The sequence below is a fragment of the Sebastes fasciatus genome, chromosome 6, assembly GCF_043250625.1.
Source record: "Sebastes fasciatus isolate fSebFas1 chromosome 6, fSebFas1.pri, whole genome shotgun sequence".
Lineage (NCBI taxonomy): Eukaryota > Metazoa > Chordata > Actinopteri > Perciformes > Sebastidae > Sebastes > Sebastes fasciatus.
The window spans coordinates 34,805,571-34,826,861 of NC_133800.1; the positions used below are offsets into that span (position 1 = coordinate 34,805,571).

Genomic DNA, 21,291 nt, shown 5'->3' on the forward strand with positions numbered 1-21,291 from the left:
CTCCTGCAGTCAGACATCCTCTCTCCTGCCTTCATTTTGTCCCCATCGTCCCTCAGATGAGATTCCTTCACACCCCTCTTATTTGTTTGTACTTTGTTCCAGTTTCAGTATTTTTTCGGTTTCCCTCCTGCAGCCTTCAAGTGTCTCCGCGGTGCTTGTCTCATCCCTCGAGGGGGTGGGGGGGGAGACATGAGGGCTGATTTCCTCTGATCACATGGGTCCTTTAAAGCCCCGCGGGGAGAAACCGCCGACCCGGTCGTCACAGAGGAATTATCACTACAGCTTGAGCGTTAATCCACCGAGGGGCCCCGGAAAAAAAGGCAGTTTCCGCTAATATACATATTCTGTCCAACAGCAGTCAGATCCTATTAGTGCTTTTAATGCCATACTTCAGCGCCGAACCCCAGCGGGCACAATGTGGATGGATATGAATACTCTGTGCCGAGGGGTAATATCCTCGGCACAGAGGAACTCGGAGAGATGTAGGCTCTTTTAAAATAGCTCCCTGTATTTGCCTTCACTGTACTCCGCTTTTAATTTGAGCTTTTTTTTCTTTTCCAGTCAGACTCAAGTTGTGAAGCGTGTCGGGCAGCAGCCGCAGCAATCAGACGCACTGCTGAGATTGTTTTTGTGACGGTGACTGGAAAAGTTCTGCAAAACTATTTTCCTGAGAGATCACTTCGGTGCAATGAAGCAGCTCTGAAGCTGCACTTCAGGTGCTGCAAATTACATACGGAGGACGATGAGAAGTAATAAGAAGAAGAAGAAGAATATTGATGTCATTTAAAAAATGAGTTCAAGTAAAACAATATTAACAAAATCCTGGACTCTGATTGGCTGGTAGGTGTCTCTTTAATCAGGACACCTCAAACAGAGTTTCAGTCTAATATTTAACCAGCGTTCTACATCAGAGCTCCAGGTATTTTAATGACGTTAACTACAGTAACACCACCGAGGCTTCTCAATACGCTAACAGTTAATGAAACTAAATTCATCATGTGTTAAACTAGAGCTGTCAAAGTTAACGTGATAATAACACATTAATGCGACACTAATTTCTTTAACACATTAACACAACTTGCAATTTTTAATTAACCTCTTGAAAATCAGACAGGTCGCCGTCGGGCCCGGACGCTATTAAATAAATGGCGCCATTGTAGTCTGTACTGACTGCAATGTAAACGCATCTGCATAAATATTCTACGCTCAGAGATAGTGACGTAGAATAATAAGTGAGAAAGACCGCTTATGGCGGGCGGGAAGAGAGGTGGAAAGGTCCAACAAACACAGGACTTTTAACCAGGAGACCGGTGTTTAGTTGTGTAAGTTACGTTAGTGACGTTTGTGCTTATGTGTAACGTTGTTTCCGTACGTATTTTACTTTGTTTACGTTCTTATTTTAAGGCCAACCATGATGTTTTTCCTTGCCTCAACCTCAACGGCAGACGTTACCGTAGTTTTGTTGCGTGGCGTGCAAATTACACGTTAAAAAGCCTAAAATGTGTCCTCATGACACGCAGAACATCCTTGTTATGTCAAGCTTTTTATACGCCTTCCCGTGAGACCGGGTTGCTCGGCTACGGTTCATGTGTACCGATCTCATCCTCTGAGCTGCACGGCCACGTGTGATAAAGCAGGAAGGCAGACGAGAGGTTCGTTCTTGTCTCCAAAATATAAACAATAGCAGGCATAATGCAAAGGTCGACTCCATTGTTTGGGCTTAGGATCTTCTGATTGCTCTTTTCTACACTTTAGCAACATCATAAAAAACTTTCCATAAATGATCAGGTACTTCTGTTTTGTGTTTTTATCATGTGAAAAGCTGAGCGGCAGGGGAGTGGAAGGGAGGGGGGGGGGCAATTATACTCAGTCACAGTACAAATCAATTGTACCTGATATGAAAACGCTCCTTTACGCTGCAGCCGTTTCAGCAAAGATAAATCTTTATAGAAACATATTAAAGTGCACAGCAGCAAAACTCACATTTTATGGTTCACCATATAGTTAACACTATACACACATGCATTGATGACATTTCTATTGTATTTAGAAACAGTTACAAATTCAGAACTGGTTGTCAGTAGTCCTTCAGGTTAGAGCTTCTCACTGCTCAACATTGGAGAACAATGACTCAGTACTGAAACTGAATCAGGAGTAAAAGTTCAGGATTGGGACGAGACAAGAAGATATTAATTGGGAGCAGTCAGGACAGGAAGAACCTTTAACCCTGGAGACACTTCAACGCCTCGGCTCTGTTCAGGTTAACGCTGAGCTAACTCCCCCCCCCCCGCTCTGCCCTCTTTGGAAGCCGTGGCGTTACAGCCCGGACCGCTCCGGCCCTTTGGTGCTATTCTCGAGGTGCCCTACATTTTGATTCCTACAGAAACGGCGACTCGCAATGCCAGGAATTCAAGCCTTGAGGGGCAGGTGATATATTTGGACATGGTGCTGCATGTTGCAGAGCCACGCTGTCCTTCACTGCCGGCTATATGTGCCGTATATCAGCAGCGTGTCAGGCCCGGTGGCACACGGCACCGCCGCAATAACACCGGCGTTATTTCAATCTGTCAGGACGCGCCGGTTCCCGATAGCAGGAGGAGGATACGGCAACATTTACTCAAGTGCTTCAGCAAGTTTTGTTGCTTTCTACTTTTCCATCACTACAATTTGGAGGGACTTTTTACTCCATGTCTAAATACACAACAGTTTGATATCTGACAAAAAAATGAGGTATCCTAAAGTGCTGCCAATATTTCTTCTCTAAAAAAACAATTTTAGTTTTTAATATGACTTGTTTTTTATTGCAACAATTACTTTGATGCTTCGGTGAAATATTCGAAGGTGTTCGAAGCTTCGTGGCTTTATGTTGAATATGAATAATGAATTGAATGAAGTCAAGAATCTGAGAGCTTCTTCCTCCACTGGATGTTTACTACATGATGTAAGCTGACATGAGCTGACAGATTGGGATGTTTCGGACGACCTGAGGGTGACGTCACTCCCTGTGTTTACACCCAGACGATACGAGCCCCTCAGAGCCCAGCCGTCTGCGTGGGTCTGATCTGATTCACCAGCTTTACATCTGCCTGATGAATGATTTAGTGCAGATGTGGAACATCGGCCGAACACCGTCTCCTCTGGCCTCCTGCAACTTGTCAGTAGAAACTGGACCGATAATCAATGCAGCCGTGGGAACGAGTCTCCTCTGTGGGAAAATGTGAAGACTCGCTCTTCAGCGTCTCACTGCTTTAAATCCATCACACACATTGTTCCATGTGTGAAAAATCAATATGACCTTATATAGACCAAACCAACAGGCTTTGTTTTAATAAAATCCAAGAAATGACGAGCGTCTCTAGGTAGTTGAGCTCAGGCTGGAGCCTCCGTCATACATTATGCAGAGCTGACACTGCACCAATACTACACATTTACACCGGGTTGGCAGCAGTTTGACGTTGTGTGTTAAGAGGTCACAACGCCTGATTAATTACCTGAACATTTAACGACCTGGCTGTTGGACGATCGGATCGATTTTTGGGATATTATAAAAGAAATTCTAATTGGTTGCGTTGGAGTTTGAGCACTTCCTTGATCTCTGCTGTGATATAAACAAAACTTCACTTTGCTGCAAAACAGACCTTATTGTCCACATCTTCCCAGCCATCTGTGACTCCATATGTTCTCATCAATCACTGCATTTACAGTATATTTAAGTAAGCGGGTTATATGAAGGTAATAAGGGAATGTGTTTACATGCACTGTAGTGACCTGGTTACTGTAAATCTGCATATTCATGCAGCAGGTCAGTAATCAGCTTACTCCGCCGACCGCATTTTAAGAGCATAACACACTGAGTTTAAGTGTATTAGTGAAAGAAGACCTGGCTGTGTCGTTTCTCTGCTACTTCCTCTGTCTTTGTGTGAGCATGTAAAAAGCTAATTAGATAACAGTTTACTCACATTTACAAAGAAGAAGAAATCAGCATTCTGCAGGACAAATCTATCTGGGGATATCAAGTTTCTGTAATCCTGTGTTACAGAACAGAGGTGTTTAACCGATACCGATGTTTGTGCCAGGGAAACAAAGACATCTTCATTAGAAATAATAACTGAGCTGCATTTCATTACACTGTCTTTGAATGAGCACAAATTCAATCATACAAATTTATGAAACAACCTTTAATATAACCTTCTTTCACATTCAAAATATTCCCTTTTTTTGATGTTTAAATATCTGCTTCAAAAAGCCTTTTCAGCTGCTTTACAACTACCAACTCAATGAGGAGAAGGTTTCAGGACACAGCTCAACAAAAATATCTCTTTTGTGAAACATAAATTAAATGTAAAAGTGATTAGAAACATAAGTAGTGTTTCTCATACTTGGGACGGCTGCCCGTATATCAACAGCAGCCCAAGTATATTTGGCGACCCCGCTCACCCAAGACTGGATCCCAGTATGGGGGACGGCCTGAACTCCAAATCAGACCGACCGCAAATAACCAACACGACATTTAGCCGGCGCAAAAATGATGCAACACAACAGATAAACATGTAACCCACTTCCTGAAGCACACGTAAACACACTGACGGGGTAAAAGTGATCACAGGTTCCTCGTCTACCGGTTGATTGTGAGCGTAACGTGGGAGTAAAGCAGTCGTACATTTTGGCAGCGCAGAGATGTCGAATAAAACGTATAATATAAGTTGGAGCAAGCTGATAAAATCACACACATAAATATATTCTCTTTACTGTGAACTTTTGCACATCAACCTGATCAATATTTTTGCACAAAACTGTACAGCTCTCTCATTCTAATAAAGACTTATATTGTACATATTTGTCATAGTATATTTTATACTATCTTTTTATTCTATATTTATGTTCTTGACTTTTGCAGCCTGTATTTTGATTTCCCTCTAAATATGTTTATCGTATGCACCGAAAACACCAAAGCGAATAAAACTTGTCAATAAACCTTATTCTGATTGTGAACATGTCAATTTATCACACTAAAAACACCTATCCAGTGTTCCTACACACGATGGAGAAGTGTGGAGATGCATGAAAGAATGATTTGGTTATTTTCAGGTTTAGAAACGTTTTAAAAATAACTGTAGAAACCTTAGAGAAGTGTGTGAAAACGGTGATTTACGGCCCTAATATGCATATAAAGCGTGGATTTAATCATTGTGCCTTTATGTCTTTTTTAATTTAGCTGTGAAGTGTGATCATAATGATCTTTGTTTGTGCATTGACAGAATCATTATTGAGCATAAATCAAGCTGCACACCAAAGCTAATGAAATAAAAAGAAGAAAGAGGACGGTGATGATGTTGTGATTATTCCCACCACACAGAGATGCCCGAGGGCGTCTGCACTTTAATCTGTGTCTTTCTTTATTTTCCATTTGTTGCCATCTCTCCACCAGTCCAGGTGTTGGGGGGGAAGTTCTTCACTTTGAACTCCAGAAGGGCCTTTTTCCCCGACTGTGTTCCAACATGCTGGGACGTCCCACCTGTCACCCGGCCCACTCCTCTTTTCCCACAAACCTCCTCCTCCTCTTCCTTTCCCTTCTCCACCACCACCACCACTCCTCCTCCTCCTCGTCTTCCCTCCTAAAACACTGACTGAACATCCTCGCTCCAACAATTACCCCCTTTCAAAGCCGAAGAATAAGTAACACGGGGAGGCAGGAAGTGTTCTCGTGCATTTACAGGAGTCGTAGGTATGGCGCTGCTCAGCGTTTTTAAGCTTGACTGTAATTATGCTGATAACACAGCAGGAACGAAGCAGGAGTTCTTCATTATACTGCATGAGAACCAAGACGCCCACCGCTGAGAACCATGTTTGAGGCTTTTTAAGAGCGATTACCAGTTGTTGTGAGACACAAGTGGTGTTTTTCTGAAGCGCACAGCAGCAAGTTTAAATTCCTTTTTAACTTCGGGGTCGACCAATAAAAGGAGGAGAAAGATATCTCACGGATGAATCACCTCAAAGTTAGAGCTGCAACTAACGATGATTTTCATTATCTGCTGGTTGTTCTCTAGATTAATGGATTAAAGGGACTCTATGAAAGAATCAGAAATTGCTTGTTAACAGCGACACCTGTGGCCGATAAGTCAACGAAAGTCAGCGTCCTGTTGCTCGCGCTCGCACTACATAGACACAAATGAGCATTGATCAAAACAGTGAGGTGACACACGTCAGCTAAAACCACAATATCACTCTATAAATCAGTTAGTCTACTAATCGTTGCATAGATAACATCACTGGATACCAAAAACCAAAAACTGATCTGGACAATCAGACAATAAAATGTTCAAAGTATAGTTTGCAGCGACTGTCTGGTAGCTGTGAGGTAGGGGATATTAAAAGTTACATTAAATGTTCTGCATATGTTCTCATTATATATCTGAACTCCACTTTTTACAGCTCAAACTTATATCAAAAGTGCAAATGGTTAAAAGTATGACGGAGGGAACAAGGCGACTTCTCGTCAGTCAGCGCCTCCGGCCAAACACGACAAACTTTCAACATTAGAATAAGTCACATTCCAGGATGTGGGGATCCCTGCAGCAGGGTTCAGCAGAATATAAAACAAAAAGCACATCTCAGAGCCAAACCCTGAATGTTCACCAATCCCCAGCAGAACTGCGGGAATAAAGCTCATCCCAAAACTTCTCTCCAACTTTGAAAAGAGCCTAACCTCCAATCGACGGAGCAGCGGGAGTCGACGGTTCTTTCCTTCAAGCCGCCGAGCTGCATCATGCTCTCTCTCATCGCCATTATCATCCACAAAGTCAGCGTGAGCCATGCATTATAGATGAGACACATCTTCGCAGACAACAGAGGATACGCGGCAATCCCTACTGATAACACACACGCCTCGCACCACCTTTCTCTGCACACACACACACAGCTGCAGCCGTCAGTCATGCTAACCTGGTGATGTCCCCTGTGAATAATACATGAGCAAATACCCATTAGGCTTCACAGGCGGACCCCAGATCCTAATTCTGTGAGCGGACGGGAAAGAAATCTTAACCGGTGATACTAGAGAGGTAAAATAGGACAAGACAAGGTGGGTGCACCTACCGCATGCAGCGATCCCTCGTAGACACAAGCTCCTGGGAAGACAGAGAGAAAGAAAGATAGCATTAGAGTCCAGTCATCATCACACCTTTACTATGTCAGGAAACAGGGATTATGTAAATCTGTGTGTCGCTGCGTACGGTCAAACTCTGGAAGAGGTCAATATACGAGAAAAATGGTGAATAATCCAAGAACAAATATTATAAATCTCCTTCACTTGAAGCAAAGCACAACACTTTAAAAGGTCACATGTTGTAGGTAATTCAGATTTCACTGACATATATGAGGTTGTGTCTGGAAGGTAACCCACATATTATGAAACTAGAAAACCTAAAGAATCCATCGGTACCAACCACGTCACACTAGCATGTCGTGAAGGAGGTTAAATAACGCTGAGATGAACAGAACCACAGGGGGGAAAGTGGAAAGGACACAGCTGACTTTCACCTGTGGTACCTGAACACCTGATACTCCCAATCAGAAATCAGTATTGGATCTCTCTTGTTTTGTCTTCCAACTCCTTAAATTGGACATTTATCCACATTTATAATTCAAGAACAGCTACAGTATAGAGCTTCTAGAAATTAAAAAACAGAACATATGCAGCTTTAGACTGAAAGCAGAGCGCAGATGATTAAACGTTAACAGACGGACGGACAGACGGACAGACGGACAGACGGACTCACGCCTGAGAACCAGCCTGAGCTTCACAAAACCAGACTGCAGAAATCTGAGAGGCCTCGGGGGGGAAAGTACAGCAAGAGGTAAACATTTACTGTAATGGTTCTGGTCCACAGAACAAGAGTACAGTTACAGTTATATCCTCACACCAGAGAGAGAGAGAGAGTCTGTTTACGCTGCTGCTGCTTCACGCCGTCGTCTCTTTATCGCTAAAGTTCACAGCAGACTATAATCTGTCTGTGTGATCAGCTGTGGGCAGATATACCGAAATGAAAGCTGTGGAAAAAGGTTTTCCAAAAAAAACAATTAACAGCTCAGATTTGAATGAATCTTTAACTCTCTGCTTGACTCTGAGGCTTCAGTTAACACGTTAAACATTAATACCTTTTATTAAAGAGCATGCATGAAGTCAATGTAATCCAGATTTAAACAGAAAAGGATGGATTATATTAAGATGTTGCTGATGCAAGTGTGCGAGTAGAGATTCCTGGCACAACTTCACCTACTTGCAATGTGCATGGAAATACATGGCACTATAAATAAATGATTTTATTGTGAGACCAGCAGCTTCAGCTTTTGCCAAAATGCCTCACAAGTGATTTACTGGGCAAACAATAGAGGTAATGTTCTGTATATATAATGTAGTTAAAGAGTACAAATCTTCATCTTAATTCAACATACATATTTTAAACAGACACTATGGAGTTACTCCAGTTTCAAGCTTTTGGTTTTATGGACATGAAGCAGTCATTGGATGTATTTCCACTCTAATTAACAATTACATAACAAACATGACAAGTGTAAGCACATTTAAAAGATAAAAGAAGCTCCGTTTTATCTTTCGTGGCAAGAGTGTCGCCATGTTGTCGTACTCTAGTCTGTTACGTCATGAGGTTGGTTGGCTCGGCTGAGAAACAACAGTAGAGACAGTAGCTGCTTCTCATTTCCTGATGTTGTGCCTCCTCGTCTCCTCGATCCTCCGGCTTGTTACCCGGAAAACAACTCAGTGCTCCATCTTGAAGGACGTCCTAATAACTTAAGCCTCTCTCGTGTCGGAGAGCTACGATGGCCAACGCGAAAACGCGAATGGCCCTCTCTGGAGCCAGTTGTTGTAAGAGTAGCGTAGGTCACTTGGAGCATAGCCAGTGGGAAGTGAGTGGTGAAGCAAGAGAGAGAGAGAGAGAGAGCGGCAGCGAGGACAGGAGCAAGTAACGTTATCGACTCCGGCCCAAGCAGGAAAAGCTAACAGAGTTGAAACATGGCGTTGAAACATGGCGTTGAAACATGGCGTTGAAACATGGCGTTGAAACATGGCGTTGCAACGTGACGGACGCTGTGGAGAGAACCCGCTTCTTATGTAGATATAAACGTCTCTTTCTAAACTAACGAAAACACAACAATTCTTATTTTCAGGTGATTATACACTAAAGAAAACATAGTTATCAATATTATATTCCTTTTCCGCCAATAGATCCCCCTAAATGTTACACACTGCACCTTTAACTCTGCTCTTATTCAACACATTCCTTCATGCTTTAGTTGTGACAGTTTGACGAGGGAAAGTGGTGGAAGATGACGGAGGGATTACAGAAACCCGAGATAATAAGAAAGGTTTGCTCCGTGTTCTTTAAGCCCGTTTTCACCAGATGATTCTTCAGTTAACAGAATCTGGAGATATCAAACTCTTCTGATGGTTTTCTTGTTAAGTGCCTCATCAGTTTGTGATAATCGTGCTCTAAGTGAGTTTCATCGTGGAGTTGTTCATCTCAGCCTTGAAAGAAACACGCATCAAAGAATGATCACGAGAAAGAGAAACTACTGTATGTAGGCCTCCCTGCACATATTTCACCACAGAGAATTAGATAATGAAACATCCATGGCAACTCGCAGGCTCCCGTAGAGAAAACATCCACTTTTGGCAAACACCAAACTTTCACCACTTCACTACGATCACCCTTTATCAGCCTCACAATCAGTCACACAAAACATTCATTTAACAGGGCTTTTCAATGAGCGCCCTCCACCTGAGAGGATCTTTGCTTCTATTCTACATCATGAGGAGGATATTTAACTGTTTATGATGCTGGGAGAGAACCACCTGGTGCTAAAAATAGTCAGAATTATCACAGAAAGCATTGATTTGGTGATTTGCAGGTGAAAAGACGTCCAAACTTCAGTATTAAAACTGGGCTAAATTTAGTTTGTTACGGTTTTTCAGTGATTATATTTGAACTTGCAGGTAAGACATGCATTACACTGAAATACAGTCATTTAAATGCAACAGTTTTATGTATCCTGCACATTTAAAACACCTTATTTAACCCAAATGTTTCATCTTCGGACCTGCAAATCACCAAATCAATGCTTCATGCAGTGCAGTCAAAGGAACTCTTATTTAAAGAGGACCCATGCTGGGAGACGTTCAGCTACTTGCCTCAGAAATATTCAGGCTCATTATCAACTAAAATAATCTCCAGGTGAGTGTATATTAGAACCTGGAGATGCTCAGAGCCACATTCAACAGACTTATTGTCTGAGTCGACCTGTTGTGCATTTTCACATCCTTAAATATCCAAACACGTCTGTGAAAGCGATCCCGCTCGTGGCCTCCGTGCCATTTAAATATTCATAACTCTGCATCAAATCTAAAAAGGTCTGCCCGTGCACGGCTCCAGTATTCCCATCAGAGGAGTTATAATGCACACGAGTGTCAGGAGCTGAATCTAAAGCAGCTGTTACTGAACTGACCCATTCAAGGCTTCACCTCGCTCGTCAAATCAAACTCAGGCTTGTTAATATCACAGTCGGGTTCCTGCGGGAGCGAGGCGGGCTGCGTGTTCAAGAGGCTGGTAGGTGAATGTTTCTCCGCTCACGTGCAACAGCAGCAGTATAACTTTTTTTTTTATTACCAAACTCATTAGCATCTTCTCTCATCTTCAATAAGATTGGCAGCTTCAATAAGATTCAAACTTTTATAAAAGATGCTCCTCCGCCTGCTTCCGCTGAATACAGAGCACGTTGGCGTTGGCAACCGGAGCAGAGTAGTTATAAAAGTTGAAATGTTATCGACATTAAGTGCTGCTCGATGGATTGGACGCATGCTGAGATGAAGAGAGGAGAAGTTTAGCTCACGTGTTGCTGATTTCTTTACTGCCTGTTGATTATTATCATCCCTGACCAGACCAGGTTATTATCTCAATCACAGGAGATTATTTAGGATGATGATGAGACTGAATATCGTATTTTTGAGGCAAGTAACTGAACGTATCCCAGCATGGTTCCTTTTTAAATTAGACTTTCTCAAACGCTGTGAAGTGTGACTGACAACACCGTCTCACGGCAGTTCATGAAATAGTCATGAGCCTTTCTTTCGTGATGTTCAGCACGACTTTCAACAACGTATCTTTTCAAAATAAAACTACTTAGGTAGGTTTAGGAATAGATCGCAGTTTGGGTTAAAATAATATCGGAAGTGGCGTAACTTAAAGGGACTCTGTAAGAATCAGAAATTGCTTGTTAACAGCGACACCTGTGAACGTTAAGTCAACGAGAGTCAGCGTCCTGTTGCTCGCGCTTGTGCTCGTTCTATAGACATGAACGAGCATCACTCAAAGCAGTGAGGCGACACACGTCAGCTAAAAGCACAACATCACTCTATATTTCAGCTGCTTGGCAGTAATGTCAGCTGACCAGACGAAGGTCTCTCCATGAATCAATGCTGATCCTAGTGTTGGCTTTTCCTGCTTCAGCCTCCCGACCGCGGCCAGAAGGAACAGGGGAGACACCGGAGTTTTGGTGGGAGACGATAACATTACTCAATCCGGAGGCCGTCACTTCACTCAGCAGCAAGAAACAACACGGGAAACCTCTGTTGGTCTGGAGGAGCTGCAACAGTTATTTCTGCACAAACGTCCACTGTACATTCACTAGATATTCTCAGAGCTAATCTAACTCTTCTGCAGTGTGGAGTGAGCGCGCGTTCACGTCTAGAGGTGGAGCGAGAGAGAGCAGAGACTCCGGCCCTGGAGACCAAAGCTACGTTCTCCTCTGTGTCTACTGACCGCGGTCGGGAGGCTGCAGCAGGATTAGTTGACACTGTTTAACAGACGGGCTTCACTAGATATAACTTTGAGGTTTTGGTGCTTCCGTGTAGTTTGTGTTGGAGTCTGAGTCTGAACAGCGTAGCCACACGGGAGCGCGCAAAGATGGGACAAAGATTTATACGTGTAAGAAGTTACAAACAGTCCCTTTAAGTACAGAAGTTATGTGACAAAAACTACTGAGTTAGTTTGAGGAAAAGATCACGATTTGGTTTAAATAAATCCAGAAGTGGTGAGACTGAAGTACGGAAGTTACGTGACAAATAAATCAACGTTGACTTCTGTTTTCACACGGGACACCAACAGCGGTCTCATGGGTGAAAATCTGGTGTTTTTCCGACCCTCTCATCCAGAGGTAGAGTACAGCTGGAAATATTTATCTTCTTCCTCTATAATTTCACTTGAAACAGTTTTTTTCATTTTGCAGTAATGTTCTTAATTAAATGAGAAAATACTCCGTACTTTTGATTGTCACAAGATTATACAAAAATAGGCTTTACCATGTGGTTATTTCATATAGACTATTTATCTATTGAATTACCAGAAAACATGTTATGTCATGATATACGTCGTTATCGAGATATGAAATGACCTATCGGGATAGAACATTGACCATATCGTCCAGCATCACTGAAAAACTGTAAAAACTTTCACTTTTCAACCAAACTTAACCTGCAAATCACCTAATCAACGCTTTGTGGACAAATCTGAGTATGAGTGCTGCTTTTCTCACCATCATAAACAGTTAAATATCCACTTGATGATGAATACTCATTCAGAAATCCTACCAAATAGACTAAATGTTTGAAACTTTAAATGCAATACGTTTCTCTTCTGGGAAATTCTGCACATCCTGAAGCTGTTATGGTTATGTTTCAGTGTCCTAACTCTCCATGATGAAATATAGTCACTGAAATGCTGTTTAAACAACATCTGTAACCTTAAAAACGTTCACTTTTCAACCAAATTTAACCTGCAAATCACCTATCCAATGCTTTCTGGACAAATCTGACAAATCTGCAGCTTTCTCAGCATCATAAATTCAGTTAAATATCCGCTTGATGATGAATACTTCATCTCAGATGGAGGACACTCATTCAAAAACCCTGTTGAATGAATGTTTGTGTGACATGAAGGAGTTATGCTGGTATGGGTGATTACAGTGAAGTGGTTAAAGTTTGACAAAGGTTTTCTTGTATTAGACTTTCTTTAACCGACTCTGTAGTTTGACTTCACTTCTATCTCACTAAGAATTGATTTGCAGGTCAAAAGATGTGAAGATTCCTAGTCAAATTTGGGCTGAATACATGTTTTAATACATCTAGGATGCATGCAACTGTTGTTTCAACGGCATTGCAATGGTTATATTTCAGTGTTTTAACTCCACGTTGAAATATAGTCACTGAAATGCTGTTTAAACAACATAAGTAACCTTAAATACTTTCACTTTTCAACCAAATGTAACCAGTAAATCACCTATTCAATGCTTTCTGGACAAATCTGACCAATCTGCAGCTTTCTCAGCATCATAAATTCAGTTAAATATCCACTTGATGATGAATACTCATTCAGAAATCCTACCAAATAGACTAAACGTTTGTGTGATATGAAACTTTCTGCAAACCCTGAAGCTGTTAAGGCACAAATATAAATCTGTGCTTTCACTCCTGCAACAACAACCTGCTCAGGGGGTCTCAAAGCATGGTCCCGACCCCCTCCAGGGGTCCTTGAGGGACTTCCAGGGTGTCCTGGGCAACTTGAGGAATGAATGACATTCACTGACTGCTGCTGCCTGGATCAATGGAAATGCTCCAAATAGAAAAGATAAAGCACAACTTCCACTCCCAGTTACAAGACTCTTTTCAGATGTGTGATGATATTTGTGGGCTCTAATGTGAGTGTGATAATGATAATGTTGAGGTTGTTTTCTCTATAGTGTGTACTTGATGGGTTTGTCTGTAAGCTCATCTACTTAAAAGTTGACTGTTGTAATTACAAATTGCATATATGAAAACAGCCTTGAAAAATAAAGTATTAAAAAAAATGATAATGTGAGTGTGCATGGTGGTCCCTGATAACCCCTGACCTACATAACAACTGGTTAAAAAAGAGAGCAAAACAAATCACCCACCATGTATCCCAGTGAGGATTCCTGTCAGAGCTCCAACAAACATCCACCATGCACCCTGCATGGTCGCAGCCAAAAAGGGCATTAAATCCAAATCCAGTCAAAAAACGATGTGTTTATCTCTCTAGCTCGAATCAGAGCACTTCTTCTTCACTGTGCATTATACATGTCCCGATATAAGGAAGAAGAAAAACAACCAGGAGAGATCCAGGCACCAGGGGTAAGACGGAGCGCACCGGGTCCGACTCCTGAGTGTTGCGCTCCGGACTGGAATGCAGCGCAGCAGTCCTGAAACCTGGAGAAGTATCCACCTCCTCTTCTTCCTCCTCCTCCTCCTCTTCCTCCCTTTCCTTCTCCGCCTGCTCTCAGGTCTTTTGCACAGAAAACTCTGCACAATAAAAATAAATCAGCACATGCAACCTCGTCCTCTCCTGTCCTCTCCTGTCCTCTCCAGCAGCAGCAGCTCCAGGACGCTCTCAGAGGCGCAACATGACGACGCGGCGGTCCGACTTTCAGCGCTCCTGCAGCGGATGTTTGAAGTGACTTCTTGCGGTGCAGCCGGTGCAGCCCCCACCACCTCCTCTACTTCTTCTTCTTCTTTTTTCTTGTTCGTCTTCCTCCTCCTCTCTCCAGGAGGACGTCCCACCTCTCCACTGCTGCACCTCCTCCTCCACCTCCACCTCTTCCTCCTCTTCCTCACAGATATCATAATCTCACATGATGTTGGACTCTGGGGGATTAAAACATGACAACATTTTTTATTTATTTTTTTATTTTACACAATTTAAGACTATACAACATAACAAAACAATAAATGAATAATATAAAGTGCAGGAAGAGGCAAAAAAAAAACACTTAGCTTATCTGAAGCCTCCACCTAGAGACAATATTAATATAAAGAAATAATATTAATATAAAATCATTTTAATCCAATTTATAGCTGCAAATCTGTGTTTTGCAAAAATATTAAATTCCCCACAGTGTCTCTGTGGAGTTTGTTCTCACTTTATCACACTTAAACACAGTTATGTATTTATAATATTCCTGTTTTCTGGTGTGTTATAGTGACTTTATCCCCTGTTATGTGATTATTAGTCTCCTGTAGGGTGACTTTATTTCATTTAATGACATTTTATCCTCTAATGAACCTTATTACAGTGACTTTAGATGTCATATATTGTTATAGCTTATTCAAATTATGAGGCAGTGGTTTCTAACCTCCACCTCCTTCACCCTCCTCCTCCTCCTCCTCCTCTTCCTCGCAGATATCATAATCTCACATGATGTTGGACTCTGGGGGATTAAAACATGACGGAGTTTTTTGGAGGAAATGAATGCAAAATCATCTTAATCCAATTTACAATCTGTAAATCTGAGGTTTGCAAAAATATAAAATTACTTTTTCCCCACAGTGGAGTTTGTTCTCACTTTATCACACCTAAACACAGTTATGTATTTATAATATTCCTGTTTTCTGGTGTGTAATGTGGCTTTATCCCCTGTTATGTGATTATTAGTCTCCTGTAGGGTGACTTTATTTCACCTAATGACATGTTATCCTCTAATGAACCTTATTACAGTGACTTTATGTGTCATATATTATTAAAAATGTTCAAATTATGAGGCGGTGGATCTTAACCAGGGGTCAGGACCCTCCGAGGGTAAGACAACTATATTATTCACATAAAATGATGCTTTTTTTAAGCAAAAATGTTTTGTAATTTCCTCATTAACTTTTCCAGGCCTCTAAACATGATTAAAATGAAGACAGTATGAGAAGAGAAAATCACTCTCATACAGGGAGTTTTTGTGACCTTATGGTATTTTACGTTTCATAAAGTATGACTAGTTTCCCAGAATAATTCCTGTCAGCATTATGTGTGAAAGTCAAAACTTTTTGAGGAAAAATTAGAGTTTTACAGAAACTTTAACATGTTTTATCACCTATTAATTTATTAAAATATTTATATTAAGTTTTTGGAGCAATGCTATCCTATTTTGTGGTACTCATCGTTGTATCCTCTAATGAGCCTTTAGAGTGATGATAAAGTGTCATATCTTATTAAATTATTAAAATTACAAGGCAGATACTTATGAAGGGTTGGAAAACTATATTATTCACATAAAATTATGCTTATTTTTTTAACTTTTTAAAAATTTCTTTAAAATATATGATTCGAATTAAGACAATATGAGAGGAGAAAATCACTCTTATACTCACTTTATCATACATTTATATGGATTTTTTGTAGTGACCTTATGGTATTTTATGATTTTTACATTAACTTTAACCTGTTTTATCACCTATTGTTTTATTATAATATTTATATTACGTTTTTGGAGCAATGCTATTCTATTTTGTGGTACTTTAGGTGTGATATATTGTCTTTAAGGTATCTATTTATTAATCCTTTAGGGACTTTGTAGGGCTTTGACTGAACTGTAGTTTTTTATCTCACTAAGGTTCCCTGAATATTTCTTTTTCTAGTATCTACACAAGTAAACGTTGGGAGAAACTGATGAAATATTGAACTGATAAAGGGCTTTTTATTACTTGTTGAGCCATTAAAATATTCAAACTTGTGTGTGATGTGTTTAATATTCACTTTATTCTACTTTCTATATTATTTGATGTCACTTTAATCACATTAACATCTTTTAATATTGAGTTTATAGCAACTTAAACCTACTTTAATAGTAGTTTTATCCCCTTTACATCACTATCACGCTCCTGGTGGCAGCTTATGGTTACTTTATCTTACTTAACGGCATTTAATGGTTACCATTATTAACATTAATGACACAATATAGTGCATACTTGTAACAGTGAGTTGAAGTATTCTCGTGCTACTCGTGTTTTATGTTTTATCTGCCATGATAATAATAATCCTATCTATAGAAGCTTTGTAGAGCGTGTCCAGTGAATATTAATAGTATTACAATATGATTCTTTTCATGCATATTATAGCTGCAGGGTGTTTAATTCAGCTGATGTCTGTATAATAGCTGCAGAGTATTATGGGATGTGTGTGTGTGTGTGCAGAGTGTAATGTTTAATCAGAGGGAGTGCAGGCCTGAGATTCCTCAGTGTCACATGGCAGAAACCTGATCTCCGCTCGGCCCTTTTGTCCTCTGCCAAAAACAGGGATCACCATCAGTTTTTTCCTTTGAACAAGTTTTCTTTCTTCCTGCTGCTTTAATGCTGCTTTAATGCTGCTGCTGCTGTCTGCAACCCACAGACTGTTTAAAGCCAGCACCCAGATCTGGGTTTGGGTAGACCTGGACCTCTCCGGTCTGGGATCCGGACCAGAAATCAGTCAGAATAATTAACATTTCCTCCGTTTCAACCGTCATTATTTTGACGCTTCATGTGGAGTCGGCTGCTAATCCACCTCAGACTTTATTCTCACGTTGAGGTCACATTTAATAAGGAGGTCAAACTGAGGTGAGGTGGGTTCTCCCTCATACATCTCTGCTTATCACACTAATAATAAAGAGATAAATAACTTCAATAAGGTGCTTTTATTAAGTTATTTGATGTTCAATCCATGTTTAGAGATGAAAGATACTTCTGCACTTTTTTAATCTTTCTTTGTGCTTTTTAATTAGTGTGATTGGAAGTTATGTTGACTTAAATTATTACTTTGAATTAACTGTTTGTGATCATGTTTTTGGGTAACTTTAGAGGAGATTATAAAACGGGAAAACAGGAAGACAAACGTCCACTTTAATATAACGTTAGTGCCGAACTTGTACAGGAAAAGGAACACTTTATATATTTGTTAACATCTGTAAAGGTGCACATAGACACTTATATGCAATGTTGTTATATTGTTATTATTATTTTGTTTAATTTATATATTTATGTATGTGGCAAATCGTTATTTTCTTGACTAATCATTTAGTTGTTTTGTCTGTAAAATGTCAGAAAATAATAATAAATGCCCGTCACAGTTTCTCAGAGTCAGTGATGACGTCTTTCAATGTCTTGTTTTGTCTGACAAATAGTCCAAAACTCCAACGTTTTCAATTTACAATGATGTAACACAGAGAAAAGCAGCCCATTTTTTGGTAGTTTTACTTTAAAAAATGACTCAATTAATTAATTGATTATGAAAATAATCATTTAAACTGACTAATTGTTTCTGAACACAAACCATCCAGTAAAACTTGGTCATAAAAAGTCTATTGTTTTCTTTAAATTTAGGTTAGAGACATTATTATTTACTTAATATAATGTGACGTGACATTTTATTGCAATTTTTTTTTGTCTTCCCAGAGGTCAAAGGTCAAAGGTGTCAGGTGCAGCTCAACAAAATGACCTCAGTTGTGTCCTAATGAACCCTGCTTTGTTACGATTTGTTCATATCATGTGTGACATAATATGGAATTGTAAATATATATATATGAATCTATTATGTTTTCATATATTAGAAATATAATTTTGCATGCTGCAGGTTTCTTGGTTTGGAGAGAAGACCCCTTTGAGGTCGCAGAAAGTCAAGTCAATATTATTTATTTAGTCCAAAATCACAACTTTGCCTCAAAGGGCTTCACAATACTTAATACTTGGAAAAGGAAAAACCTCAGGAGGAGCAACAGAGGAAGTAAACTTCTTCAAGGACGGACAGACATGTAAGAGACGTCTGAAATAACAATAATAAAACGGCACTACCAGAATGACATTGTCGATAGATGTCAAACAGAAAACAGGCCTATAAGAGTCAAACTGACAACAACAACCATCCTGAAGCTGCTGCTTGTCAACAGGAAACAAGTCAGTTTCATCATTTTTACTATTCCCCAGTTTCCATTGACTCTTCCTATAGTTTCTCTGTTCTCTGCCAAATAAATCCTCTTACATTAGCTGCTGCAACGGCCTGATCTCCCCACAGAGACCAAAGGATGCCCCAGTCTTACACTATATATCAACCTGAACAGCATCAGAGGACCGGTGTGTAACTAGCTGTACACTAATTCAATACACAGTTTGAAAAAACATCTTGACTCTCGCTGTGGTTCGGGACATCAAATATCAAATGTTACCTTCCCAAAGATGTTACGAATACCTGACGTTGTGTGGAGTGCAGGAAAAAATGCTTGTTGGGGGTTTAAAGAGCAAATATTGACCTTAAACAAGTCCCCCAATGCCAGCTACAAGATTATTAAACTACAAACAACTGTTAAAGCTTCAATTCACTGGTTTTAACTTCAGGCTTCTAATCCTAAATATGAATTAATAAAGACGCCATTCAATTCAGGAGAAACACCTGCAGGAGCTTAAACTCAAGGACTAAAATGAATGAAAAAATTAGCTATACTTTGCATTTATGGGAGAGTTAAGACGTCACACACTTGCTGCTACATCAGCATGAATCTGATGAAGTGATGAGAACTTTTCAAGGCCATTCAACTACACTTTATAAATTATAGAAGAGTACGTCTCTAATACACAAATCAATAACCATGTTCACTTGAGTTGATGGCCCCATGCACATGTCTTTATGAATTATTGAGTATCTGATGAAGAGCAATCTAACTGCTTCTTCAGCAACATTGTTCATATTTCTGATGATTTTAGTTGCAACAGGTTGCAGGAAACCTTCCATTCATCTCCACAGAGGTCAGCAGCACTGGCTGTGTCTATACTGCCTCCTGGTGTTGAGATGGCAGTACTACATCTAATACTAATCACTCCCAAGTATGGATCACAATAGATGGCTAAAGGTATGCTGTCATTCTAAAACTATTACTGTGCTGCTCTAACAGAGTTGGAAGCACACCATTGTCTAAAATAAAATATCACAGTTTGGTCTTTTCATAAGTGATAATAACATAAATTCATATTTTATTGTTATTTTATTAATCACTTATTTTATTGTATTTAAGCTATACATTTTTTTTTATTTTATTAATCACTTATTTTATTGTATTAAAGTTGTCATTTTATTCTATTTTATTATTTTATTCAAACACTTATTTTATTATATTTAGGTTGTATAATTTTATTCTCTTTTGTTATTTTATCAATCACTTATTTTATTGTATTTAAGTTTTATAATTTTATTGTTTTTTATTAATCACTTATTTTATTGTATTTAAGTTATACAATTTGACTATTTTATTATATTATTAATCACCTATTTTACTGTACTTAAGTTGTCATTTTATTCTATTTTATTATCACTTATTTTATTGTATTTAAGTTGTATAATTTTATTCTTTTATTGTTATTTTAGTAAGCAGTTATTTTACTGTATTTAAGTTGTATAATTTTAAAGTTATTTTCTTAATCACTTATTTTATTGTATTTAAGTTGTATAATATTATTTTATTAATCAATTATTTTATTGTATTTAAGTTGTATAGTTTTATTCTATTTTACTGTTATTTTATTAATCACTTATTTCATTGTATTTAAGTTGTATAATTGTATACTATTTAATTTTATTAATCACTTATTTGTTGTATTTAAGCCGTATAATTTTATTATATTTTATTAATCACTATTTTACTGTATTTATATTGTATAATTTTATTATTTTATTATTCACCTATTTTATTGTATTTAACTTGAATAATTTTATTAATCTAGTTTTTACTTAAGTTTTATTACATTTTTATCATTTTATTGTCCCACATGCATTGATCTCAAATTATTAAATTGCTGAATTGTTTCCGTCTTTCTTTCAGCTCGTCAGTCATCTGTGAAGCAATTTTGAACCGCACTAATCTGTTTGAAAAGTGCTATACTAATAAAGTTTGATTGATTCTTTCTTTTTAAATCACGAATGAATGAATGTTTTCCCTTCAAGGCCGTACTTCATCATATTCAAGGACATTTTAAATCTACAGAATCATATTCATTCATACTTTACAAGGTATTTGCAGGTTTTAGCAACTCAAAATTAAACACTTTCACTGCATCTTTTTTAATTAATATGAGATAGAAAAGTTAAAGACCACATTAAAATGAGGATATTTCTAAGTGAACGAGGGTTAATTGAATTAGAGATGGAAAGAATTTAAAAATAAATTAATATTTTAAGGCCATGAGGGTGAAGAGCTGGATTTTAAATACGTTTCTTCATTCAGGTAACACTCAAACCTTTATTGACCTCCAGATATCCTGTAAAACAACATTACCAACTGATTTATGGCGCTGTAGAGGTGATTAATAATAAAAGTCACTTTCCTCTCCTGGTCACCTTGTACAGGATGTTTTGTCCTCTTTTTACTCTCCTGGGATGTTTTTTTTAAAACAATAGAAACAGAACTCAGGAGTCAAAC

General features: G+C 39.1%; 1 protein-coding gene across 3 annotated transcripts in view; it reads right to left on the minus strand.

The window, feature by feature from the left end:
* fras1 (Fraser extracellular matrix complex subunit 1) overlaps nucleotides 1–14,605 on the minus strand; it is a 310,338-nt gene extending 295,733 nt beyond the window's left edge. For all 3 annotated transcript variants that reach the window (XM_074639460.1, XM_074639459.1, XM_074639458.1), the window contains exons 1-2: nucleotides 14,005–14,605; nucleotides 7,096–7,127 (exon numbers count right to left, since the gene is read on the minus strand). In XM_074639460.1, coding sequence (XP_074495561.1) covers nucleotides 7,096–7,127; nucleotides 14,005–14,086 — 114 coding nt within the window. In that variant the 5' untranslated portion in view covers nucleotides 14,087–14,605. The remainder of the gene's footprint in view (nucleotides 1–7,095; nucleotides 7,128–14,004) is intronic.
* Nucleotides 14,606–21,291: the final 6,686 nt, after the last annotated feature.